At 43.0% G+C, this 22,027-nt stretch overlaps 3 protein-coding genes and 1 non-coding gene across 4 annotated transcripts; 1 reads left to right on the top strand and 3 right to left on the bottom strand.

Moving 5' to 3' along the window:
* Nucleotides 1–3,524: 3,524 nt before the first annotated feature.
* Nucleotides 3,525–5,643, bottom strand: LOC127901387 (uncharacterized). The gene is made up of 4 exons (XM_052438558.1): nt 5,100–5,643; nt 3,931–4,709; nt 3,700–3,825; nt 3,525–3,548 (listed from the first exon to the last, which is right to left on the bottom strand). Exons 1-4 carry the CDS (start codon nt 5,641–5,643, stop codon nt 3,525–3,527), a joined length of 1,473 nt encoding a protein of 490 aa, XP_052294518.1.
* Nucleotides 5,644–7,771: 2,128 nt separating this feature from the next.
* On the bottom strand, nt 7,772–11,276 carry LOC112495469 (pentatricopeptide repeat-containing protein At5g55740, chloroplastic). The gene has a single exon (XM_025097931.2). It carries the CDS (start codon nt 11,005–11,007, stop codon nt 8,485–8,487), a length of 2,523 nt encoding a protein of 840 aa, XP_024953699.1. The 5' UTR covers nt 11,008–11,276; the 3' UTR covers nt 7,772–8,484.
* Nucleotides 11,277–11,498: 222 nt separating this feature from the next.
* On the top strand, nt 11,499–11,570 carry TRNAG-UCC (transfer RNA glycine (anticodon UCC)). Its single transcript has one exon. It is a non-coding gene; the product is annotated as a tRNA-Gly (tRNA).
* Nucleotides 11,571–11,720: 150 nt separating this feature from the next.
* LOC107176699 (uncharacterized) lies at nt 11,721–14,527 on the bottom strand. The gene is made up of 2 exons (XM_015529535.1): nt 13,817–14,527; nt 11,721–13,709 (listed from the first exon to the last, which is right to left on the bottom strand). Exons 1-2 carry the CDS (start codon nt 14,525–14,527, stop codon nt 11,721–11,723), a joined length of 2,700 nt encoding a protein of 899 aa, XP_015385021.1.
* Between the last annotated feature and the right edge of the window lie 7,500 nt (nt 14,528–22,027).

Here is a 22,027-nt window from a genome sequence, read left to right as displayed (position 1 = left end):
ACCTCGAGGAGACATTCGAGCTTTTGAGGAAGTATAAGATGAAGCTCAACCCGGAGAAGTGTGCTTTTGGGGTCGAGTCAGGGAAATTCCTGGGATTCATGGTGAGCCATAGGGGGATTGAAGAAAATCCCGAGAAAATCCAGGCGATTGTGCAAATGACGTCTCCTCGTAACCTGAAGGAGATGCAGAGCCTCACGGGGAGGTTGGCGGCGTTGAGCAGATTCATATCCAAGGCTACAGATAAGTGTCAGCCATTCTTTCAAGTGATAAGGAGGGGAAAGAAAACAGAATGGACCCCAGAATGCGAGGAAGCCTTCCGAAACTTGAAGCAATACTTACAGCAAGCTCCGCTGCTGTCCACACCGAGGGATGGGGACAAGTTGTATCTGTATTTGGCGGTATCGGATCGGGCCGCCAGTTCTGTTCTGGTGAGAGAGGAAGAAGGAGTTCAGTATCCGATATACTACACCAGCAAGGCCCTGCTCGACGCTGAGGCCAGATACCCACCGTTGGAGAAATGGGCACTTGCCCTTGTGGTTGCTGCTCGGAAGTTGAGGCCATATTTTCAAGCCTTCCCGGTCTCGGTAATAACAAACCAGCCATTGCGTCAAACTCTGCACAAGCCAGATGCCTCTGGTCGGCTCGTCAAGTGGGCTGTGGAGCTGAGCGAGTTCGACATAGACTATAAACCCCGCGCGGCGATAAAGACCCAGGCAATGGCCGATTTCGTAGCTGAATTCACAGAGCCCGAAGTATGCTTAGATCAACAAGATGCAACTATAGGCAATGACGAAACTCAAGTATGGCAGATGTCTGTGGATGGGTCATCAGGGGAGCGGGGTTCAGGAGCAGGGATTGTCCTGGAAGGCCCAGAGGGGGAGGAGATCTCTTATGCTGTAAAGTTGGAATTTGCAGCCACAAATAACCAGGCAGAGTATGAAGCCTTGATAGCAGGTCTGGAATTGGCTAAGGCCGTGAAAGCAGACAGAGTTAAGATCAGAACCGATTCCCAGCTGGTTGCGAATCATGTCAGTGAAAGATTCCAACCAAGAGAGGAGAAGATGGAACAGTACCTGAAAATAGTCAGGCAGATGATGGGGAAGTTCGAGGCAGTGGAGGTGATACAAATCCCCAGGGAGCAGAATAGTCGAGCAGACATTTTGGCGAGGATGGCAGCAGTAGCCGACCTAAAAATGCCAAAGTCGGTCCCTCTGGAGGTGAAGTCCAGCCCAAGTATCGAGCAGAATTTGGGGGTGTTACGGATAGAACAAAAATGCTCGTGGAGGGACCCGATAGTTTCATACCTTAGAGATGGGGTATTACCACCAGATAAGCTGCGAGCTCGGAAGATTAGAGCCCAGGCCTCGAGATACACGATGATCGATGGGGTACTGTATCGGCGAGGATATACACTACCGTTCCTTCGGTGTTTGGATGAGGACGACGCGGATTACGTGCTGAGAGAAGTACATGAAGGAATTTGCGGAAATCATTCTGGCGGGAGGTCCCTGGCCCACAAGGTTCTAAGGCAGAGATATTTCTGGCCGACAATGCACCAGGATGTGCAAAAGAAGACCAGGGGTTGTGCAAGCTGCCAGAGTTTTGCAAATTTATCCAACCAACCACCAGAGAAGCTCACCTCCATGGCCTCCCCTTGGCCATTTGCTCAATGGGGAATTGATCTGATCGGCCCATTGCCAAAAGGACGAGGAGCAGCAACACATGCAATAGTTGCTATAGATTACTTCACGAAGTGGATAGAGGTGGAAGCCCTTAGCAGGATCACAGAGAAGAAAACAACAGACTTCGTGTGGAGAAACCTGGTCTGTCGATACGGGATCCCTTATGCCTTGGTAACGGATAATGGCAGGCAGTTCGATAATCACAGCTTCAGGGATTTCTGCCAGAACCTCGGGATAGAGCTGAAGTATTGCTCGCCTGCTCACCCTCAATCGAATGGACAAGTAGAAGCAGCCAACAAGACCATCAAGAGGCTTCTGAAAACCAGGCTCGGAGCAAAAAAGGGTGCTTGGGTTGACGAGCTGTCAGGTGTGCTATGGGCATACAGAACAACCCACAAAACCGCAACTGGGGAGACACCGTTCGCTTTGGCTTTCGGACATGAAGCGGTCGTGCCGGCTGAGATAGAAACGACCACACACCGGACAGGTCATTTCAATGAGCAGGAGAACGACGAGCAGATATGTTTGAATCTTGATCTGCTAACGGAAAGGAGGGAGCAAGCAGCCGAGCGATCAGTCACTTACCAACAAAGGGTTGCTCGGTATTATAACCAGAAGGTGAACATACGGCAATTCAGGGTCGGAGACTGGGTACTGAGAAGAGTGAATCAGAGCACCAAAGATTCGACTCAAGGAGTGCTGGGACCGAATTGGGAAGGGCCATATAGAGTCAAGCAGATAGCGGGACCCGGAGTTTACAAGCTGGTCCGCGCGGACGGCCACGAGGTGAAACGCCCATGGAACGCAGCACACCTCCGGAAATACTTCCAGTAAGACTTGTTCACATTTGAAAGCTATTTTCGCTCATGTTCATTATCGTTTATCTTTCACGCTTTATGTCCGAACAATTTCATGTAAGTCAAATCCTGCCATTAATGGAACGTCGCGGAATTTCATTCGCTCGAAACCGAGAAAAATCCAAGGCATGCAAAGGCTCGACAAAGTCTCAAAGCCTGTCTTATGGCGAGACAGAAGCCAAGCATGCCAGGATCTGCTCGACCACGAGAAGGCGAGCAGACTCCAAAACATTCGAAGAAATTCCCAAGGCATGCAAAGGCTCGCCAAGTCTCAAAGCATGTCTTATGGCGAGACAGAAGCCAAGCATGCCAGGATCTGCTCGACCACGAGAAGGCGAGCAGACTCCAAAACATTCGAAGAAATTCCCAAGGCATGCAAAGGCTCGCCAAGTCTCAAAGCATGTCTTATGGCGAGACAGAAGCCAAGCATGCCAGGATCTGCTCGACCACGAGAAGGCGAGCAGACTCCAAAACATTCGAAGAAATTCCCAAGGCATGCAAAGGCTCGCCAAGTCTCAAAGCCTGTCTTATGGCGAGACAGAAGCCAAGCATGCCAGGATCTGCTCGACCACGAGAAGGCGAGCAGACTCCAAAACATTCGAAGAAATTCCCAAGGCATGCAAAGGCTCGCCAAGTCTCAAAGCCTGTCTTATGGCGAGACAGAAGCCAAGCGTGCCAGGATCTGCTCGACCACGAGAAGGCGAGCAGACTCCAAAACATTCGAAGAAATTCCCAAGGCATGCAAAGGCTCGCCAAGTCTCAAAGCCTGTCTTATGGCGAGATCGAAGCCAAGCGTGCCAGGATCTGCTCGACCGCGCGAAGGCAAACCGAATCCCAGGCATTGAAAAATCTTCAAAGGCATGCGGCAAAACCATGAGCCAAGCCGGAACCTGCTCGTCTAGACAAAGACAAGCAGATTCTCAAACGAAAATTAATTCATAATTACAACACAAGAAAGTAATCAAAAAATATTTTTATTAATTTGTTAATGATTAACAGAGGGGATAATCTTCATGAACATTGTCCATTACAATAAAAGAAATATATCAAAAAGACGGCGGATCAGTGAGCCGAGCAGCATCGGTTGGCTGGACCTCCTCAGGTGCGGGGGGGGGGGGGGGATCGCCAGTTGCGTCCGGGGGGGGGCCCGCCTCGCCAACTTCAGCAGGGACTGCACGAGGAGGAGAGTTTTCCTCCTCAATCACGATCGGCTCTACCCCCTCGGCATCTTCCTTAGCCGCCTCCTCATCCATATGCCGAGCGACACCAGCTGCAAGGTCATCCATCTTCAGGTCAGGGTGTTGCTTCCCGAGGACGGCCATGATGCAACGATAGGAATGTCGAAGTCCCTGGTCGTACTGGTTGTCGGCCTCCCTCTCCAAGTTCTCGACCTGAGCTCGGTGGGAGTCACGGAGAGATTCGAGCTGAGCCTCATACATAGCCTTCTGCCTTTGCAGATCCTCCTTGACCTTGGTAAGCTCCTCCTCGAAGGTAATGGCTTTTGCTTGAGCAAGTGATTCTTGCTCTATCAGCTTCAGATTCTCGAGATTCAGCTCCCCTGCTTTCTTCTCGGCAACGTCAGCTCTGCTCGTCGCCGATTGAATATCCTCCTTCATCTTCCGGTCGTAGCGGCCAACCTTAGCCTTGTAATAGGTGGTCATACAGCTGAGGTGGAAAGCGCTATGCTGCATGGCCCCCACCAGCTCACCCAAGGTGCGGCCGTCAAAGTCCTCCAGGTCCTTCTTGCTCACGGATTTAGTTAACTCATTGAGGTAAGGGACCAGATGTTCTGGTCGGCTGTCAGGTAAGCGAGATCGAGGCCCGACAGGAGGAAAAGAGGTAGCAGGATCTGTGGCTACTCCACTAGCTTCCCCGACTTTTACAGGAGCCGGAGGTAAAATCTTCAAGGGTGGGGCCTGCTGCACGATGTTGGCCCGCTTTGCGGTAGGGGCATCCTTACTCTCGTCCCTCTTCGTGGTTGGAGGTCGAGAACGTTTTCGGGTTAGAGCCCCAATCACAGCGTCCTCCATCCTATGGCCAGGAAGTATCAAGCGAGACTCGAGCAAGTTGTATGTGGTTAACAGTTCCCGGCTCGAGCAGGAATTGACTAGCACAGCCTCAACCCGTTTGAGCTGGCCAGGTCGGAGTGGGAAATGAACGCCCCAAGAAACTACAACACAAACAGACACTTGGTTAGAAACAAGCCAATAAGACAAGAACAATTATGGATACAAGGCATCTGAAGCGAGCAGGCAACCTGGGACCGTGAAACGGGGTGGGACCCGATAATCTTTCCCGTCCATTTGTGCGACCTGACCCCAAGGACCCCCAGCAAAAAAGAACTTTCTCTTCCAATTCCCACCACCACCAGTAGGGAGGTCGGTTATAGGTTTCCTGCTCTTGGTGCTAGATTGGAAGTAGTACCAGCCGGCATCTTTGGGGCTGCTCTTTAGCTGGTACAGGTGCTTCACCTCATCAACCGTGGGCTCGCTTTGGCAACATCTGTCCCACAATATGAACAGACAAGAGAGCACTCTCCACCCATTGGGATTCAGCTGACCAGGAGCTAGATTTAGCCCGTTAAGTATCCGGGCAAAGTAAGGTTGCAAGGGACACCTCAGCCCGTACTTAAAGCTGTCCAGATACAGGGTAACATATCCCCTACGAGGCCGGCTGGGAGCATCCTTCTTTCCCGGGACCTTGAGAGGTATCTCGCCAGGAATGCTATACCTCAGCCGGAGGTCCTCGAGCTCATCAAACGTGGTCGTGCACGTCATGTAATCAATAGCGTAATCCCGCGATAGGGCTCTACCTCCTATTGTACTCCTCCCCTCTGGTCGCGGCGCTCCTGATGGGGACGCCTCACCAGAATCATCTCCTCGACCCTCACTCAAAGTATCCTCGGAGCCAGAAGATCCATCCTCACCATTACTCCCGCTCGTAGAGGTCGTTTGGGGAGACATGCTCCTAGCACTAGTCCTGACACTAGACCTAATAGGCTCTAAGGGGATCTCGGGGTCAAAGGCGGGATCGGTGAGCAGACTAGGCAGGAAGTCCAACTCGTCGTCATCAACCTCAATGACCTTCTCTTTGCCTTTCGACATTCCCTAAACTCTAACCACAACACCACCAACTACTACCCAAACGAAAGAAAAAAGAAGTTATCTACAAACTATCCGAGACCGAGGAGAGAGAAGTAATACCTGAAGTACTGCTTCAATCGGAGAAAGGCAAGGATGGGGGCTTCGTGCCGGAACTTCTTTGCCGGAGAAACAGAGACGGAGACGGAGACGGAGTGAATGGTGAATATGCCGTTCGAGAGGATTTGGCTTTCCAAATGAGGACGGACTCTTGGGTTGCCAGCATATAACTGCGCCGAATCCCGAGGGCCTCATAACCGTCGGTTTGAAATTCAAATGGAGGGGGGGATTTCTGCCACGTCACCTCGTCCGCAATTAAATGCGACATGACTCTTGGCAGCCTTTTCCAATCCCACGCGAGCGAGTACTGTCGAGTTTCCACTGCTGGTCCACTACATTACCCAACACCAGAAACTGGGGGACTGGTGTTTGGGAGAGATACTGTTTGGGATAAATATGTCGACGAGACCAGGAATGACGAGCAGATATCTGATGGCAGAGTTCTGCGAACCGGTGTGTTCCGTAAAAGCCTGGTGCGCAGAAGAACAGGAGCAGAAATATCCTGCTCGTCCACGATGTTGTCATCCGCGAGGCCAATTTCCTATAAGAGGCATACGGCCATTCCGGCTAGAGGTCGATAGGCGAGGAGACCCGGTCGACGGCAGTTGGCAAGACATACTCTCCAGCCCGAGAATCTAGGCACGACAGCCACGCTTTCCCCTGAGCCGTGGCGTAACACGCAAGATCTCACAGAACCACGACAGCCACGCTTTCCCCTGAACCGTGGCGTAACACGCAAGATCTCGCAGAACCACGACAGCCACGCTTTCCCCTGAACCGTGGCGTAACACGCAAGATCTCACAGAACCACGACAGCCACGCTTTCCCCTGAACCATGGCGTAACACGCAAGATCCCACGTTTGCCCATAACGCAGCAGTCAGAGCCCCAGACCGTCTCGAAAAAAGCAAAAAACTGGGATTCAGAGGAAGCCTATAAAAAGGTAGCCAACGAAGGTAAAAGGGTTAGCATTTTTGAGATAAAAGAAAAAAATCACGAAAAAGCCATAAGACCTGTGGCAAGCGTTCCCCGAACCTTGATATCTGACTTGAGCGTCGGAGGGTTTGCGCCGGGAGAACAACCGGCGTACTCTGACTTGTCTGTGTGTGCAGGGATATCTGGAGAAGAAGCATTACTAGGAGACCTCCTGGTCGTGGGGAAGTTGATCGAGCAGAGATCCTGGTCGTAGAACGAGGAGAACCGGAATCTCGCATCAACACTTGTCTTAAATAATTATTTCTCAATAAAATTGGGTACCTTTGGTTGTCCTATATCAGATAATTTCCACAAAACAGGATAAAAGTTAGTTTTGTTCGCTAAATGTCATCATCCTCATTTTATTGAGTTTTTTTTTTTTCTTGTTCCAGCAATTTATAGCTTGGTCCAACTTTAAAATGAATTTCTAAGAACAGTTGACAGATATGATTGAACTGATCACATACATTGCCAGTGCGTATGGCTGAAAAGATGGTTTATTTCATGACTTGTAGATCTCCAACTATTCTCTTATAACAACAACCACAACTACAATAATAAATTAATAGGGTCCCCATAAATTATTATCCACATTATATATACTTTTCCCTTATGCAAAAAAGTAAAATTATGCGAGGTAAATTGAAAAAGGAGAACAGAACTTCAGTTAGATACCTGAAAATTATGATGATGTGTTCGGTTTTGTAATCCTTTGATTAAAAATACAACTGAATTTTTGGGCTCCAACTTCTGAGAACCGACTGATTCCAGCATATTACTTCTTCTTCTTGTTTGTCGGTAAGAACTTGGAGAGGTATTCTGCATCTGAAACAAAGTATTTTGTAACAGCAACGCAAATCCATATAGATTGAACAGCTATCGTATACCCTGGTATTATATTCTCTAAAGTTGATTGAAAGTTCTGATGATATTTATGAACCAATCTGTAGATTATTAGTTAAGTAAATAACCATGAAATGTGTATTCAGTTCAGTAGGCAAAGGAATCCAATTTAAATGATGAGAAATTTTAGCATATCAAATTAGTCGTCTATAGGCTAGGAAAAAGCCTTGAAACTTTTGTTATCTGTCTTTGGATGAATGGGCAATTTTATCCGTTACAAAAAGGGTGGAGAACAAACTAGAAAACAAGCAGCCAGCAGCATAACATAATGGAAACAAAGCGCAGCGGCGGCAAAGAGTACTTGATATATTCAAAATTTCTGGAGCACTATTTTCAGTTATGTACGACTGTAGCATTGAGTATCATTTTGAATGCATACTTCGAGGACAACATATTTGTTCCTGGTTAATAGTTATGCTTTTGTGGATCACTGACAACAAAATAGTGTCTGGGAATGTCGCAGCAAGAAAGACTGATGGCCGTTGTTTAATTCAAACTCAGGGAAAGCACAGTCTGGATAGAGTGGGACAGCTCCTGCCATTTAATCCAACTATTACAGTCTTTGCTTCCAGCTTCTCAAATGAAGGTTACAGTCATGAGTAATGCCAGAAGATTGCAAGATGATCTCACCATAGTTAGCTTTTAACTTTCTCCTCTTATCCTTCCAAATCTATCTTAAATTGGATTTTTCCTTTATCAGAGCTTGGTTTCATATTCAGGTAGTCAATATGACAAACAAAATGTTAATCCTTTATGGTGCAGTTCCCTTGAGTTGTCTGCACTCTGTAGTCTTTTTACAAAGACAGCATGCTCATCTGTTGGAGCTCTCAAAAATTCTTCACATCAGTGCATATGAAAAATGCCGTGCTCAAGAGCAGAAAACTTTAGAAACCAAACGTACATGCATTCCCAATAAAGCCAATGTTGCATAAATTTCCTCTGTTTTTGGATGTGATCTATCGCAGGCAACAAATACATGAAGTTCTTCTCCAATTTGAATCCAGCTGCATCCAGGATTCTTCCTCAAGCCCTTTTCTTTCATTATGTCTCTCACTTGTGAAACCTCATTCCACCTTCCAGATGCTGCATATGCGTTTGACAGTGCCACATAGTTTCCTGGATTATCTGGTTCCAATTGTAATAGATGTTCAGATATGTATTCTGCTAGCTCAGTCTCATTGCTTTTAACACAAGTGCTAAGCAGTGATCCTATTATATGTGCATCTGGATCACATGGCATTGTGAGAATGACCCTTAATGCTTCATCCAGGTTACCACACCGAGAAAGAAGATTAACCACACATCCAAAATGCTCCATACTTGGCTTGACCTGGTGATCAGAGAACATGCCAACAAAAAGCTCCAAACCTTCATTTACCAGCCCAGCATGGCTGCATGCATTCAAGATATTAGTAAAGGTTATGCTATCTGGGTCTATACCTTTCTGCTGCAAATTCTTAAATAATGCCAGAGCTTCTACGGCTAGACCATGCATTGCATAACCAGATATCATTGCATTATAAACAGGCAATTCCTTACTTGGGCTAATATCAAACACCCTCTTTGCTTGATGTATGTTTCCACATTTAGCATACATGTCCACTAGAGAAGTAACAATTGGAGTCAGCAAGCAAAGATCATGCCTAATGAGATACCCATGAATGGCCCTTCCATTCCGTAAAGATGCTACATCGGTGCAAGCTGAGAGTGCACAAGTGATGGTAGTGGTACTGGGTTTAATCCCAGTTTCTAGCATTTCCTGGAAAAACAGAATTGCCTCATTTCCACAACTGTTCTGAGTCAGCCCAGAAATAAGAGTTGTCCAAGTGATTAAGTTTGGTTGGACACCAAGAGACTGCATTTGCAAGAACATATCCTTAGCCTCATTCATCTGGCCATTTCTAAGGAATCCCAAAATCACAGAATTCCATGATATTATATTTGGTGATATGCCCTCTAACTGCATCTGATAGAACAATCTCGAGGCCTCACCACTACGCCCCAAGTCTGCATAAGCTGCCAATAGCGTATTCCACAACACTACATCTCTAAGTATGATGGAGTTAAAAACCTGTTTTGCATTGTCAATTCTCTCACATTTGGCATACATATCTACAATGCTACTTGCAACAACCACATCAGACTGAAAGTTGTTTCTAATACAATAACAGTGCCCCTCTTTACCAAGTTTTATATTTCTTGTATCAGCTGCTGCTGCCAATATGGATGCTAAAGTCACACAGTCGAATCTCAGATATTCAGATCTCATAAGACGACATGAATTGAGTGCCTTCTCAACCTGTCCACTTTGCACATAACTGGCAATGAGCAGATTCCATGTCACTATATCTCTCTCAACCATTCTACTAAAAACTACCTCAGCATCCTCGAGCAAACCAACCTTGGAATAAAAGTTTATGATAGAACTACCTAAAACGTTATCTAATTCCATACCATTTATAACTGCAACAGCATGTGCCTGCTTACCCTCGTCAAGTGCATCTAAATTGGCTGAAGCCGATAAAAGACTTGTTACAGAAACTCGAGTAGGCTCAACACCTTCCAGTGTCATCTCGTAAAACACCCTGATTGCTTCCTCATTCAACCCATTTTGGACGTAACCCACAATCATTGAATTCCAAGCAACCACATTCCTCGCAATCATACCATCAAAAACCTTCCTTGCCTCTTCCAAATCCCCACATTTGCCATACATATCTATCAAACTACTTGCAACAAAGACACACCCATCAAAACCCACTTTCAACACATATCCATGAACCGCTCTCCCAAATCCAACCCACCCCAAAGCACCACAAGCCTTTAACACATTGGGCAAAACAAAATTATCTGGTGAAACCCCATCCTCTTTCATTTCAACAAAACCAATCAAAGCCTTTTCACTAAGTCCTACCCTACAATTTAATCCAATAATAGCAGCCCATGAGAACACATTCTTTACTCTTAATCTGCAAAACAGACGACTAGCAACATCCAAAGCATCACATTTTGCATAGAAAACAACCAATTTAGTCTCAACGTACTCATTTCTTGCAAAGAAATCACCATTTTTGAGAATTCTAGCATGAATTTGCTGACCGGTGTACATATCCCGCTTGTATACACACCCCTGGAGGAGTTCACCGTAGATTTCGGGTCCAATTTGGAAATTTCGACACTTCATTTCGGTGAGCAAATCAACAGCTTCTCGAATTTGTTTTTCTTTAGATAGAGAGGATATTTGGTGAAAGTAAGATTTGTACAAAGATTCATAACTGTTGTCACTTTCACGGAGTTTTGTGAGATGAGTTTGCGATAGTTTGAGAGGCTTTTGGGGTTTCGTATGAGAGAATTTTGGGTTAGGTGGGGTGGTAAAAGTAAAAGAAGCCATGGATGCCGTTCTGCAACAAACCAGAAGAGAGCAAGATAAAATGGCCAAGCAAAATCAGCCGCATAAAGCGGGAAGGGCATTTTCGTAATTTAATTTTAACGGATTTTTCTCTTTTCCTCTTTTGGCGGTAACATCAACGGTTAACGGGTAAAATTATTTTAAATGATTTGTACAACTGCCACCGCCCAACCGGGATTTGATTTTTACCAAATGCATCTGAGCCGTCCACTAAAGTTGGTGTTAGCGCGTGGACGTCCCTAGTAGGTTTTAAAAAAAAAATCCATTTTAAAGTTTTATCAGCATGGCATTTCCATACAAGCTCCATAAAATAGGGTATATGAAACATTGAAACTGAAAGCATACCACCTCCACCAAAAGAAATTCTCTGCAAATTGTAACTCAAATAAGGCAGCAACCCCATCGACGAGAAGGTGATCTGGGGGGAGATGATAACTCAATATATTTTATAAATTCTCAAAAACAAATCAGCAGCGTTTGTAGTCCAACGGTTAGGATAATTGCCTTCCAAGCAATAGACCCGGGTTCGACTCCCGGCAAACGCATACAGTCTGTAATCATTTTTGAAAAATTATATTTTACAACATGATGCAATCACAGAAATGTCAACTGACAGTTTTTTTTTTTTTAATTCAAACAAACAATGACATTTCATACAATCATGGACAAGGGTTCGTTCAAAGGTGAAAATATATTTAAGATAGTAAACTCTCATACACTTCAGGCTTGATGGCAGCTTCCTTGTGCTTGTGCTCTTCTTCTACCCTTACTTCCCGGTTTAATTCACGATGGTTGCTTTTCTGCTGCTTGTACACAATCAAGGCAAGTATAATTACAATAACTGCTACGACAATGTTACCAAGCTTGGAATACAAATCCAAGTTTGAGTATGGATAATGCAAATAGACACCAAAGCTGCAATCAGGCACTGGATCTCTGATGTAGTCATAAACATGCAATACGACCCTGAAACTCGTCAAGCCTATGTAGTATAATTTCCTTAGAGGTTTGCCTCTATTCCGCCAGAAGGTGTTAGCAACAACCTGAGGAAGTAAAAATAAATCTGGAACCAGAAGAAGATAACCATCTATCTCTTTCAGCCATTCGAGTATCCTGCTTCTTTCATGTACGAACTCGTCAGGCAGCGACATCGTTTCAACAGCAATCATTCCACGGATAACTTGTGTAACAAGAAACCCAATGACGAGAATTGCAGAAGTAATAAGAATAATTCTCTTCTCATTTGGTAATCGCCTCTGTTGCTTTTGACCCTGAGCTATTTCTCTAGTATGAGATTCGGAAACTTTCTTACCAAGACTGAACGTAAGCAGAAGTGTATACAGGGAAAGAACTTTGATTATGTAGCCGAGTACCCGGAACCTCTCATATCTCCGGAAATCATATTTTGAGCCATTAGATTCAAAGACCTTCCATTTGAAGAAAATTTCTCCAGTGCTGATCAACGGACTGATGTAATCTACAGCCGGGATGTAAATCATAGCTCTAGATATATAAGCAATAGGATCAGCAACATTATTGATATAATGCAACTGTCTTCGAGTGCAAACAGAAGCCATTGTGAGCATAAGTATCTCCTCAAAAGTTTTCCTCAAAATCACATCTGCGTCCTGCTGGCTGTAATAAATTGGATCACTCTTGAGGTTGACTGGTTCAAAATAGAGGGGATCATCCTTGCTCCTTTTGCTGCAGACAGAGATTCTAATATCTGGATTTTTCAGCCACCGTGTATCCTTGGGAGGGTACTCTACCTTGACTTCAAACTGGCAATCCATTCCACGTTCAAGGTTCACTTCCTCTTTGAAGTTCTTTTGAATATTTCGAACATCTCTACAGGCAACCAGATACATCTTGCCAACAGTTGAATCATATATACCCTCAAAGGACAGTGAAATGTTGTTGAAGTGTTCACCTGTAATGCTAAGATGCCCCGAGGCCTCAATCATTTCGGCACTAAAATCAGATGATTGCTCAACCACCTGGTAGCTCGCACTTCTTTGAAGACTGTAGCGTCCAAAAAGTGGGCCCGAAGAGAGTACCCGTAATGTCACACTACTCCTTTGCCCATGGGCCTTGGGAAAAGCACATGGGACAGCAGATGTAAAGAGAGAGGTCTCATCTGCTAGAAAAGAAAGACTGGAAATGCTACCATCATAGGGGTATGGATACTGAAGGAATAACTTTGCCAGGACGGATGGTTTACTTCTTGTTTGAAAAGCCTTTGCTTGAATAATCTTCGAGTACTTGTAAGACCATTTTAACTCCGGGTTCCACTTATAACGGCCTTCTATTATAAGGTCAGGACGTTTTACCATCTCAAACCACAAACGAGTGCGTGAATCTTTATCATTAAGGCTGGTGATGGCCCCAAAGACTGCAGTTCTCTGAGTAATGGTGAAAGTAAGAGGGAAGTACAAGCAGATCCGTGAATTACATCTCTCTGAAGTTGTACCAACAATTCCAAGACAGCCGATCATACAGAGCTGTCCTTCCGAAGATCTCCACATCCCTTCTGCAGAAAGAGTAAGACCAGAAAGACCTGTTCGACTCGCTGATGTGTATCCATCTTCCCAGGAATGAATTAGTCTGAACAAGGCGAAAACTCTTGCAGTTTCGATGTTGTTTTCATCAATTCCTGGATCACGTGCAAGTTCTGAACATAAAGTCTGAAGTTGTTAGATCCACCACTGTTGTCCTTGGACATTCCGCTGAGAACAAAAGGGCCAAACCTATTTGCATCATCATTTGAGCCAACAGATGTCTAGCTGTGTACAATATCAAACATCCCATTAGACACCAAACGCCGAAGAGTATTACAGATATTATCATCTTTAAACCAAAAAACTTCCTCATCCACCAGGCTGTCTTGATACGGATATGGGCTGCAAGCTTTCGGCACAAGTTCTTCAGCCCCAAACTGATACTTTGAGTGGTGATCCAAGTGAGAAGATAAATGGACTCTATCAAAATACTTTAAGTCTGATCTTTCATGCAAGCTTTTCATTTCTCCACTGATATTTCCACTCATCAAACTGAAGGTTTTTCTGTACCTCAAAACAAGCATAATTTGATCATCTTGAACAAGAGGAGGCTGGTGCCCGTCTTCATGTTTATCTCCATATACATCTGCAGCTACTAGCTCGTGTGAAGCATTTAACTCATTAGTTGTAGTTGTAGGCATCATTGAAGTACCTAACAAGCAAAGCAGCCGCTCGCCTCCATTCTCCTCTGATTCTATATAAACCCCTTCAAAAAGAATTGTCATGGAAGAGAACCCTGGATCCTTGCAGAACTTTGGTGCCCAGCCAGGCCTGTAACTGAATGGCTGGCGTTCAGTTATGTCTATTTTTATTATCCCACTGACACTAACGGTGTTTCTGGCTCGGCGAACTGGATCAACATCAACCACCCAGAAAGATGCCAATTTTAAGAAAGAGTCAGGGCCTGCAGGGCTCCTATGCATCTCTTTGTCATCAAATGGCATCAATGGTGCTCCCCCAGGCTCCTGTTCCCAATCGCCATTCACAAAAGAGAGTTCCTTTCTAATTCTGGTGCTTCTGTCGTCGTCAGGTTTTAGTTCGGATGCTGATGACAGAACATGTAACACCCCAAATCTAACACGTGCGGAGCACGTGAAGAAGGAGGTTACTCACAAATCATAATCTTTACTCATAAGTTTCAAACTGAAATTCCTCCAATTCTTATTCAAATAAATCCATAAATCCAAACGTCAAATACTAAATAATCTCTCTCGAGGACATATAAAAATAATAACAAAAGTCTCAAACTCCAAATTACACGTTCATAATAAAAGTAACTAAATAGAAACACAAGTTTATTCCTCCTCTTATTCAATAGCAAACGGAAACTGGAAATCACTAACTCCAAAGCTAAGTGCACCTCTCAAAAGAAACTTAATCTGCAAAAAGTAATGACGAGGGGTGAGCCGTCAACTCGGTAAGTAAAACCATTCCTAACACACTAGGCCTATCGATACCAAAAATATTGCAAGCCTTCTTTTGTTTAAAGCATATATCATAATCCACAATTTTCATAAAACGATATATCACAATAACATAAGATAAATTCTTAATAATTTAGAATATTCAAAAGCATATTTACTTACGAATCAAATCATGTAATACGTATACAGAAAACAAACAGGTTAGCTCATGTCACATAGTGTCACCTATAGTCCCGGTGACCCGGCCAGAAACAGAATCAGAATATCGTGTGCACATTCAGAACAGAAACCCAGTACTGGTCCAGACAGATATATCGTATATTACGATCAGAATCAGAATCAGAATCAGAATAACTATGGACAATGAGCCAAAACATTAAGAATCTCATACAATCATCAATAATTGAAATCAAACATAGGTACAAAACATTCGTATCAGTTTCATAAAAGTTCATATCAATAATATAGGCTTGCATAACATTTTAAAGATAACATCATAAAAGGTTGTCATGTCATAAAATCATTTACATATTAAAAAGCATTTATAAAATACTTTGTTAAAAAGAATGGTTTGAAAACATTTACATAAAGCTAATTTTGTTATCAAAATTAGTAATCCTTTAAGTAGTATCAAAACATTTATACTTATAATAATAATATCAAAATACTTCTACATATCCAGTACATTAGGAATGAAGTTACTTACCTCGACAAATGAACTTGGATTAACACACCTCTAAGCTTCTAAGAGCCTCAAACACCTTCAAAACCTTAAACAAATACAAGATATGACAATCAATAACTTATTCTAAGAATTTGATTTTCTAATTCATACCCGTACAGGTCTGATTCTCAGAATTTTAACTCTTAATCCAAGTCTCAGAATGATATAAAATCCTATGGAACCATTCTGGACATCCATGAGTACCCCATGTAAAATTTACAAGAGAATCCGATATCAAAAACATTTTAAAAACTATTTACTTCTCAGCAAATTCGAAACTGTTTTCACATAATCTAAACCAAACAGAACGGGTTCCGTGATTTTTATAAAATAAAATACTAATTAGAAAATTATGAAATTAAAACTACGAATCCTAGACACATATATTAACATACATATAAACTTTCAGAATTTTTTGAGTTCATTTGGTGGTACAAATAGTCTTGTGAATCTGATCACAATACTGGAATCGTGGATTTCCAGTGCAGTGGTTTCTATTTCCAAAATACGTATAAAATTGAAAACGAAGTTGAATTTAATGAAATAAAATTTAATCAAGAAGCCCTACATGTCTAGTTTCCAGAAATATAAATTTTATAAGAAAATTCGTTCAGAAAATATAGCTTTAAAAATTCGAGATACTCATGCTGTTCAGAATAAACGTTGTGAACTTACCCGTCGCTTTGAGTCTCTCCTAAACAAAGGTTTGAATCCTAAGATTTGGGTAGGAGCGTAAAGAGCAGCAGAGAAGAAGGATAAACGTTGTGAACTTAGGGTTATGGAAGGGGGAAAAGTATGTATTTATAGGGGATCTTAAGAAACCCTATTCAATAAGGAAAAATAGCCATTTTCCAAAATGATCTCATAAATGACCTCTATTTAATTAGTACCCCTTTCTAAATAAGGGTTATAGGCCACCCATAATTCTCAATGAAAGCCCAATTTCCATAATTTAATATGTATGGGAATTTGTGGCGTTACAATTTCTCCCCTCCTAACAAAAATTTCGTCCTCGAAATTAAAAGGTTACCTTATGCATGGAAGAGTTGAGGATACTTCTCCAACATTTCTGCTTCTCTCTCCCAAGTGGCTTCCTCAATAGAATGATTCATCCATCGTACCTTCACTAGGGGAATAACTCTATTCCTTAATACTTGTTCGTCTCGATCGACAATCTCAATAGGCTGTTCCTCATACGACATGTCTTCATTTATCTGAATCGGTTGATAGTCTAGCACATGTAAAGGGTCTGCAATGTACTTTTTTAACACAGACACATGAAATACATTGTGAAGCCTAGACAGACTTGGTGGTAAAGCTATGCGATAGGCCACCGGACCAATTCTCTCTAAAATCTCAAATGGTCCAATAAATCTAGGGCTAAGCTTTCCTGTCTTCCCGAACCGAAACACCCCTTTCCATGGCGATACTTTCAAGAAAACAAAATCTCCTTTTTCGAATTCCAACTCACGTCTACGACGATCTGCATAACTCTTCTGTCTGCTCTGAGCTGTTTGAAGACGTCCTCTAATCAACTTGATTTTATCAACAGTAATCTGTATTAATTCTGGACCCAAAAGTTTTCTTTCACCAACTTCATCCCAGCAGATTGGGGACCTACACTTTCTTCCATATAATGCCTCAAATGGTGCCATGCCAATACTCGAATGGAAGCTATTGTTATAAGCAAATTCGATCAACATTAGGTGCTCTTCCCAACCACCACTCAAGTCTAGGATGCAAGCTCGAAGCATATCCTCAAGGGTTTGAATAGTCCTTTCGGATTGCCCATCTGTCTGTGGATGAAAAGCAGTGCTAAATCTCAATTTCGTCCCCAACTCTTTATGTAAGCTAGCCCAAAATCTTGAAGTGAACAGTGGATCTCTATCAGACACTATTGACACTGGAACTCCATGAAGCCTCACTATCTCCTTAATGAACAACTTAACTAGTTGCCCTACATTGTCTGTACTCTTCCTTGCCAAGAAATGAGCTGATTTCGTCAATCGATCAACAATTACCCAAATGCAATCACATCCCCTCCTAGAACGAGGTAATCCAGAAACGAAATCCATTGTTATGTGTTCCCATTTCCACTGAGGAATAGGAAGCGTTTGTAAAGTTCCTGCTGGTCTTTGATGTTCAATCTTTACTTGTTGGCAAACTAAACACCGAGACACAAAAGCAGCAATATCTCTCTTCATATTCCTCCACCAAAAACTTTGCTTTAGATCACGATACATCTTAGTACTACCAGGATGCATACTGTAAGATGATTCATGAGCTTCTCTTAAGATCTCCGCCTTCAACTCTTCGTCTGCTGGCACGCATAACCTTTGTCCCAACCATAATCCATCCCCATTATCAAGTCTAAATCCGGGCTTATGTCCTTTGCTCACATCTTCACGGATTTTATTGAGTTCTATGTCGTTCTTCTGAGCTACCTTAACTCTATCAATTAGAGTGGGTTGGACTGTCAAATGTGCTAACACGTCTGCTTACCCATGAGTAACTACCTCAATCCCACATCTCCTCAAGTCTTTTACCACATGAGATTGCATGGTGATAAGATGAGCCATGCACCCAGATGATTTCCTACTCAAGGCATCCGCTACCACGTTTGCCTTACCTGAATGGTAATTAATAGAACAATCAAAATCCTTTACCAACTCCAACCATCTTCTTTGCCTCCAATTCAATTCCTTTTGAGTAAACAAGTACTTCAAACTCTTATGATCGGTGAAGATCTCACAAGTCTCCCCATACAAATAGTGTCTCCAGATTTTTAGAGCAAACACTATAGCAGCCAATTCCAAATCATGTGTTGGGTAGTTTTGTTCATGATTCTTTAGCTGCCTAGAAGCATATGCTATAACCTTACCATGTTGCATTAAAACGCAACCCAAACCTTTTCTAGAAGCATCACTGTAAATCACAAAACCTCCACCTTCAGAAGGGAGAGTTAAAACAGGGGCAGTCACCAAATGACTCTTGAGCTCTTGAAAGCTCTTTTCACATGCCTCATCCCAATTGAACTTCACATTCTTCTTAGTCAAATTAGTCAATGGTGCTGCTATGCTAGAAAATCCTTTGACAAAGCGCCTATAATAACCTGCCAATCCTAAGAAACTCCTTACTTCAGTCACACTAGGAGGCCTTTCCCAATTCACAATTACCTCCACTTTGGCTGGATCTGCTGAAATACCATCCTTCGTCACTATATGTCCCAAAAACATCACACGATCAAGCCAAAACTCACATTTCTTAAATTTTCCATACAACTTCTTCTCCCGCAATGTTTCTAATACAATCCTCAGGTGCGTCTCATGCTCCTTCTTACTCTTAGAGTAAATTAATATGTCATCAATAAAGACGATGACAAACTGGTCAAGATAAGGTTGGAAGATCCTATTCATCAAATCCATGAACGCTGCAGGAGCATTAGTTAATCCAAAAGGCATAACTAAGAACTCATAGTGTCCATAACGAGTTCGAAAAGCTGTCTTCGATACATCCTCACTTCTTATTTTCAATTGATGGTAGCCAGATCGTAAATCAATTTTAGAGAATACCGCTGCACCTCGTAATTGATCAAAGAGGTCATCAATTCGGGGAAGAGGGTATTTATTCTTGACGGTAACCATATTCAACTGCCGGTAGTCTATACACAACCTCATTGAACCATCTTTCTTCTTTACGAACAAAACGGGAGCACCCTAAGGCGACACACTAGGACGAATGAAACCCTTATCTAGTAATTCTTGTAGCTGGACCTTTAGTTCTTTTAATTCAATGGGTGCCATCCGATATGGTGCCTTGGATATAGGTGTAGTACCAGGAACTAATTCTATAGTAAACTCAACCTCTCGATCTGGGGGTAGTCCCGGAAGATCTTCAGGAAATACATCAATAAACTCCCTTACAATAGGTATGTCTTTAAGGCACGCCCCATCGGGATGGTCAGCAACTATATACGCTAAAAATCCTTCACACCCCTTCTTTAGCATTTTCATTGCCTTAACCATAGAAATCAAAGCTTTATGACTCTTATGATTCCCTTGAAAATGAAATTCTTCCTCACCAGGTAGGCGAAAAATAATTTCCTTAGCAAAACAATCTATTGAAACATGGTAAGGTCCTAACCAATCCATCCCCAAAATCAAATCAAAATCGTGCATCTCTAAAGGTAGGAGATCCACAAGGAATTCTTTATCACACAATCTGATCACACATGACTTATAGACATGATCTATAAACTGGCAATCCCCCATAGGGGTACTAATTGTCACGTGAACATCCAGTGGTGTGATAGGCACATTAGCATAACGGGCAAACACACAAGATACAAATGAATGTGTAGCACCAGGATCAAAAAGAACTTTGGCTTCTCTAGAGAATAAGGACAATGTACCTGATACTACATCATTGGACACCTCAGCATCTTTTTCTGTTAGTGCAAAAACACGCCCTTGCACCCTCGGTTTCTTCCTCTGCCCTTCGTTAGTCTGAGTATTTGTAGTCTCGCTACGTCTCTTTGGGCAATCCATAATCCTATGCCCAGATTCTCCACAAGCAAAACAAGCTCCAGTTTTCCAATGGCATTCACCAGGGTGCCTCCTTTCACAATGTCGACAAATGGGGTAGTTCCTCCGAGCAGTGTCACCAGTAACACCCTTGTTATCCCATTTGTTACCTCCACCATTATACTTCTGGGAGTGAGGACCCCGCCTATAAGAACTTCCATTTTGTGGTCCACCTTGTGGATTCTTCTTATTTCTCTGATCCCTTGTAACTTGAGCTTCAAGAATATCCTTCTCCGCAAGAATTGCTCGGTCCACCAAATCGGCATAATTGTTAATCTTAAGGATGGTCAATCGCCCTTTAATGTTAGGACGTAACCCTTCCAGGAACTTCCTACACTTACTACCTTCATTAGCAACCAAGGTATGAGCAAAACGAGAGAGGGCAGTAAATTGTTCCTCATACTCCGCAACAGACTTTGTTCCTTGAGTCAACCTCAAGAAATCAGCCTCCATCTGATGTCGAACTCGTTCAAGAAAATACTTTTCATGAAAAGCCTCCAAAAATAACTCCCAAGTAATGGGTGCATCTTGCAAGCCAGCCCTTATGAGACGAGATTTGGCATCCCACCAGTGGTCTGCCTCACCCTGAAGGACAAATGAGGCTAATATTACCCTTTGATCATCATTACAACCCATAGCCACAAATATCTTCTCCATCTGTTTTAGCCATGCCTCTGCAACCATGGGATCGGCAGTCCCCTGAAAGGTAGGTGGTCCCAATTTCTTAAATCGTTCTAAGTTCACCATAGCCCCATGATCTCTTGCGCCACCTTGCCTTTCAACTGGCACATTCTCTTGTGCCCCAACTCTGCCTCTAGCCATATCTTGAATTAACTTACTTTGTTGTTCCATCAATCTAAGCATTGCGCGCATCATAGGATTTCCTTCGTTAGCCATCTCGTGCAAGGTTGGGTCAGCGTCGTCAGCGATACCTAAAACATCTCTCGAGCTAGAGGCATGCCTAGCACCTCCCTTACGTGACATCTCTTGACTATAACACGGAGAATAAATAAATAATTAAAAAGGGGTAAATAATTCATAGCTAAAGGTCGTGCAAGCGCGCAGAGTACTGAATAAGTAGTGTAACTAAGAAAATTTGATATTGTAAACAAGAGCAATAAATATTTCATTCTACGTTAATACCAAAGATCATATAACAAGAGTTATTACAAAGTCGCAAGCAACATAGAAAGCCAAAAAGACCAAAATAGAATTACTAGTTACTCCTTGCCTTAAAATATTTAATCACTCTATTAACCTCAATAAAGTCTACAGAGTTTCATGTCCTACAGCCACAAAGTTCATAGGTGTACTCAACCGGATAGGAAAAGGATCTATCTTTACTTTCCTTTCCTTAGTCGTGACTCCATCTGTCTCGATTTCCTTAGGAGTTCTATAAGGTAGTTTATTTAGACCTGGAGATACCCATCCTTTGCTATAGTAAGGCTTAAATCGAGGTCCTGTCCAAAATAAGCGACGTATTACAAGCTTATTCTTGTTAGCTCCCTTGCCATAAACACGTAGTCCACGTATAGCCTCATTGAGCTTCTTTCTTGAAGCTCCAGGTCCTGGAGGAGTATCGATGTAGACCTCTATAGTCCGTCTTAGTCTATCATCCATTCGCTGCTTATGAAGTCTCCTAAGATCTTTGACAAGAACTCCTCCTAAGATAAATTGTTCGGTCCTATCAATTTCTGTCCATCCCTTATTCTT

The sequence above is a fragment of the Citrus sinensis genome, chromosome 1 (genome assembly GCF_022201045.2).
Source record: "Citrus sinensis cultivar Valencia sweet orange chromosome 1, DVS_A1.0, whole genome shotgun sequence".
NCBI classification, from domain to species: domain Eukaryota; kingdom Viridiplantae; phylum Streptophyta; class Magnoliopsida; order Sapindales; family Rutaceae; genus Citrus; species Citrus sinensis.
Note: the sequence above shows the minus strand (reverse complement) of the source record. Positions and strands in the feature narration are given on the sequence as shown.

What these genes read in the sequence shown, in the direction of transcription:
- LOC112495469 (XM_025097931.2), bottom strand. Translation starts at nt 11,007, where the DNA reads ATGGCTTCTTTTACTTTTACCACCCCACCTAACCCAAAATTCTCTCAT.
- LOC127901387 (XM_052438558.1), bottom strand. Translation starts at nt 5,643, where the DNA reads ATGTCGAAAGGCAAAGAGAAGGTCATTGAGGTTGATGACGACGAGTTG. An exon ending in GTGACTCCCACCGAGCTCAG is followed by an intron (nt 3,826 to 3,930) that starts GTCGAGAACTTG and finishes CCTGACCTGAAG; the next exon opens with ATGGATGACCTTGCAGCTGG. An exon ending in CTCGTGCAGTCCCTGCTGAA is followed by an intron (nt 3,549 to 3,699) that starts GTTGGCGAGGCG and finishes ATGTTCATGAAG; the next exon opens with ATTATCCCCTCTGTTAATCA.
- LOC107176699 (XM_015529535.1), bottom strand. Translation starts at nt 14,527, where the DNA reads ATGCCATTTGATGACAAAGAGATGCATAGGAGCCCTGCAGGCCCTGAC. An exon ending in CTAATGGGATGTTTGATATT is followed by an intron (nt 13,710 to 13,816) that starts GTACACAGCTAG and finishes TAACAACTTCAG; the next exon opens with ACTTTATGTTCAGAACTTGC.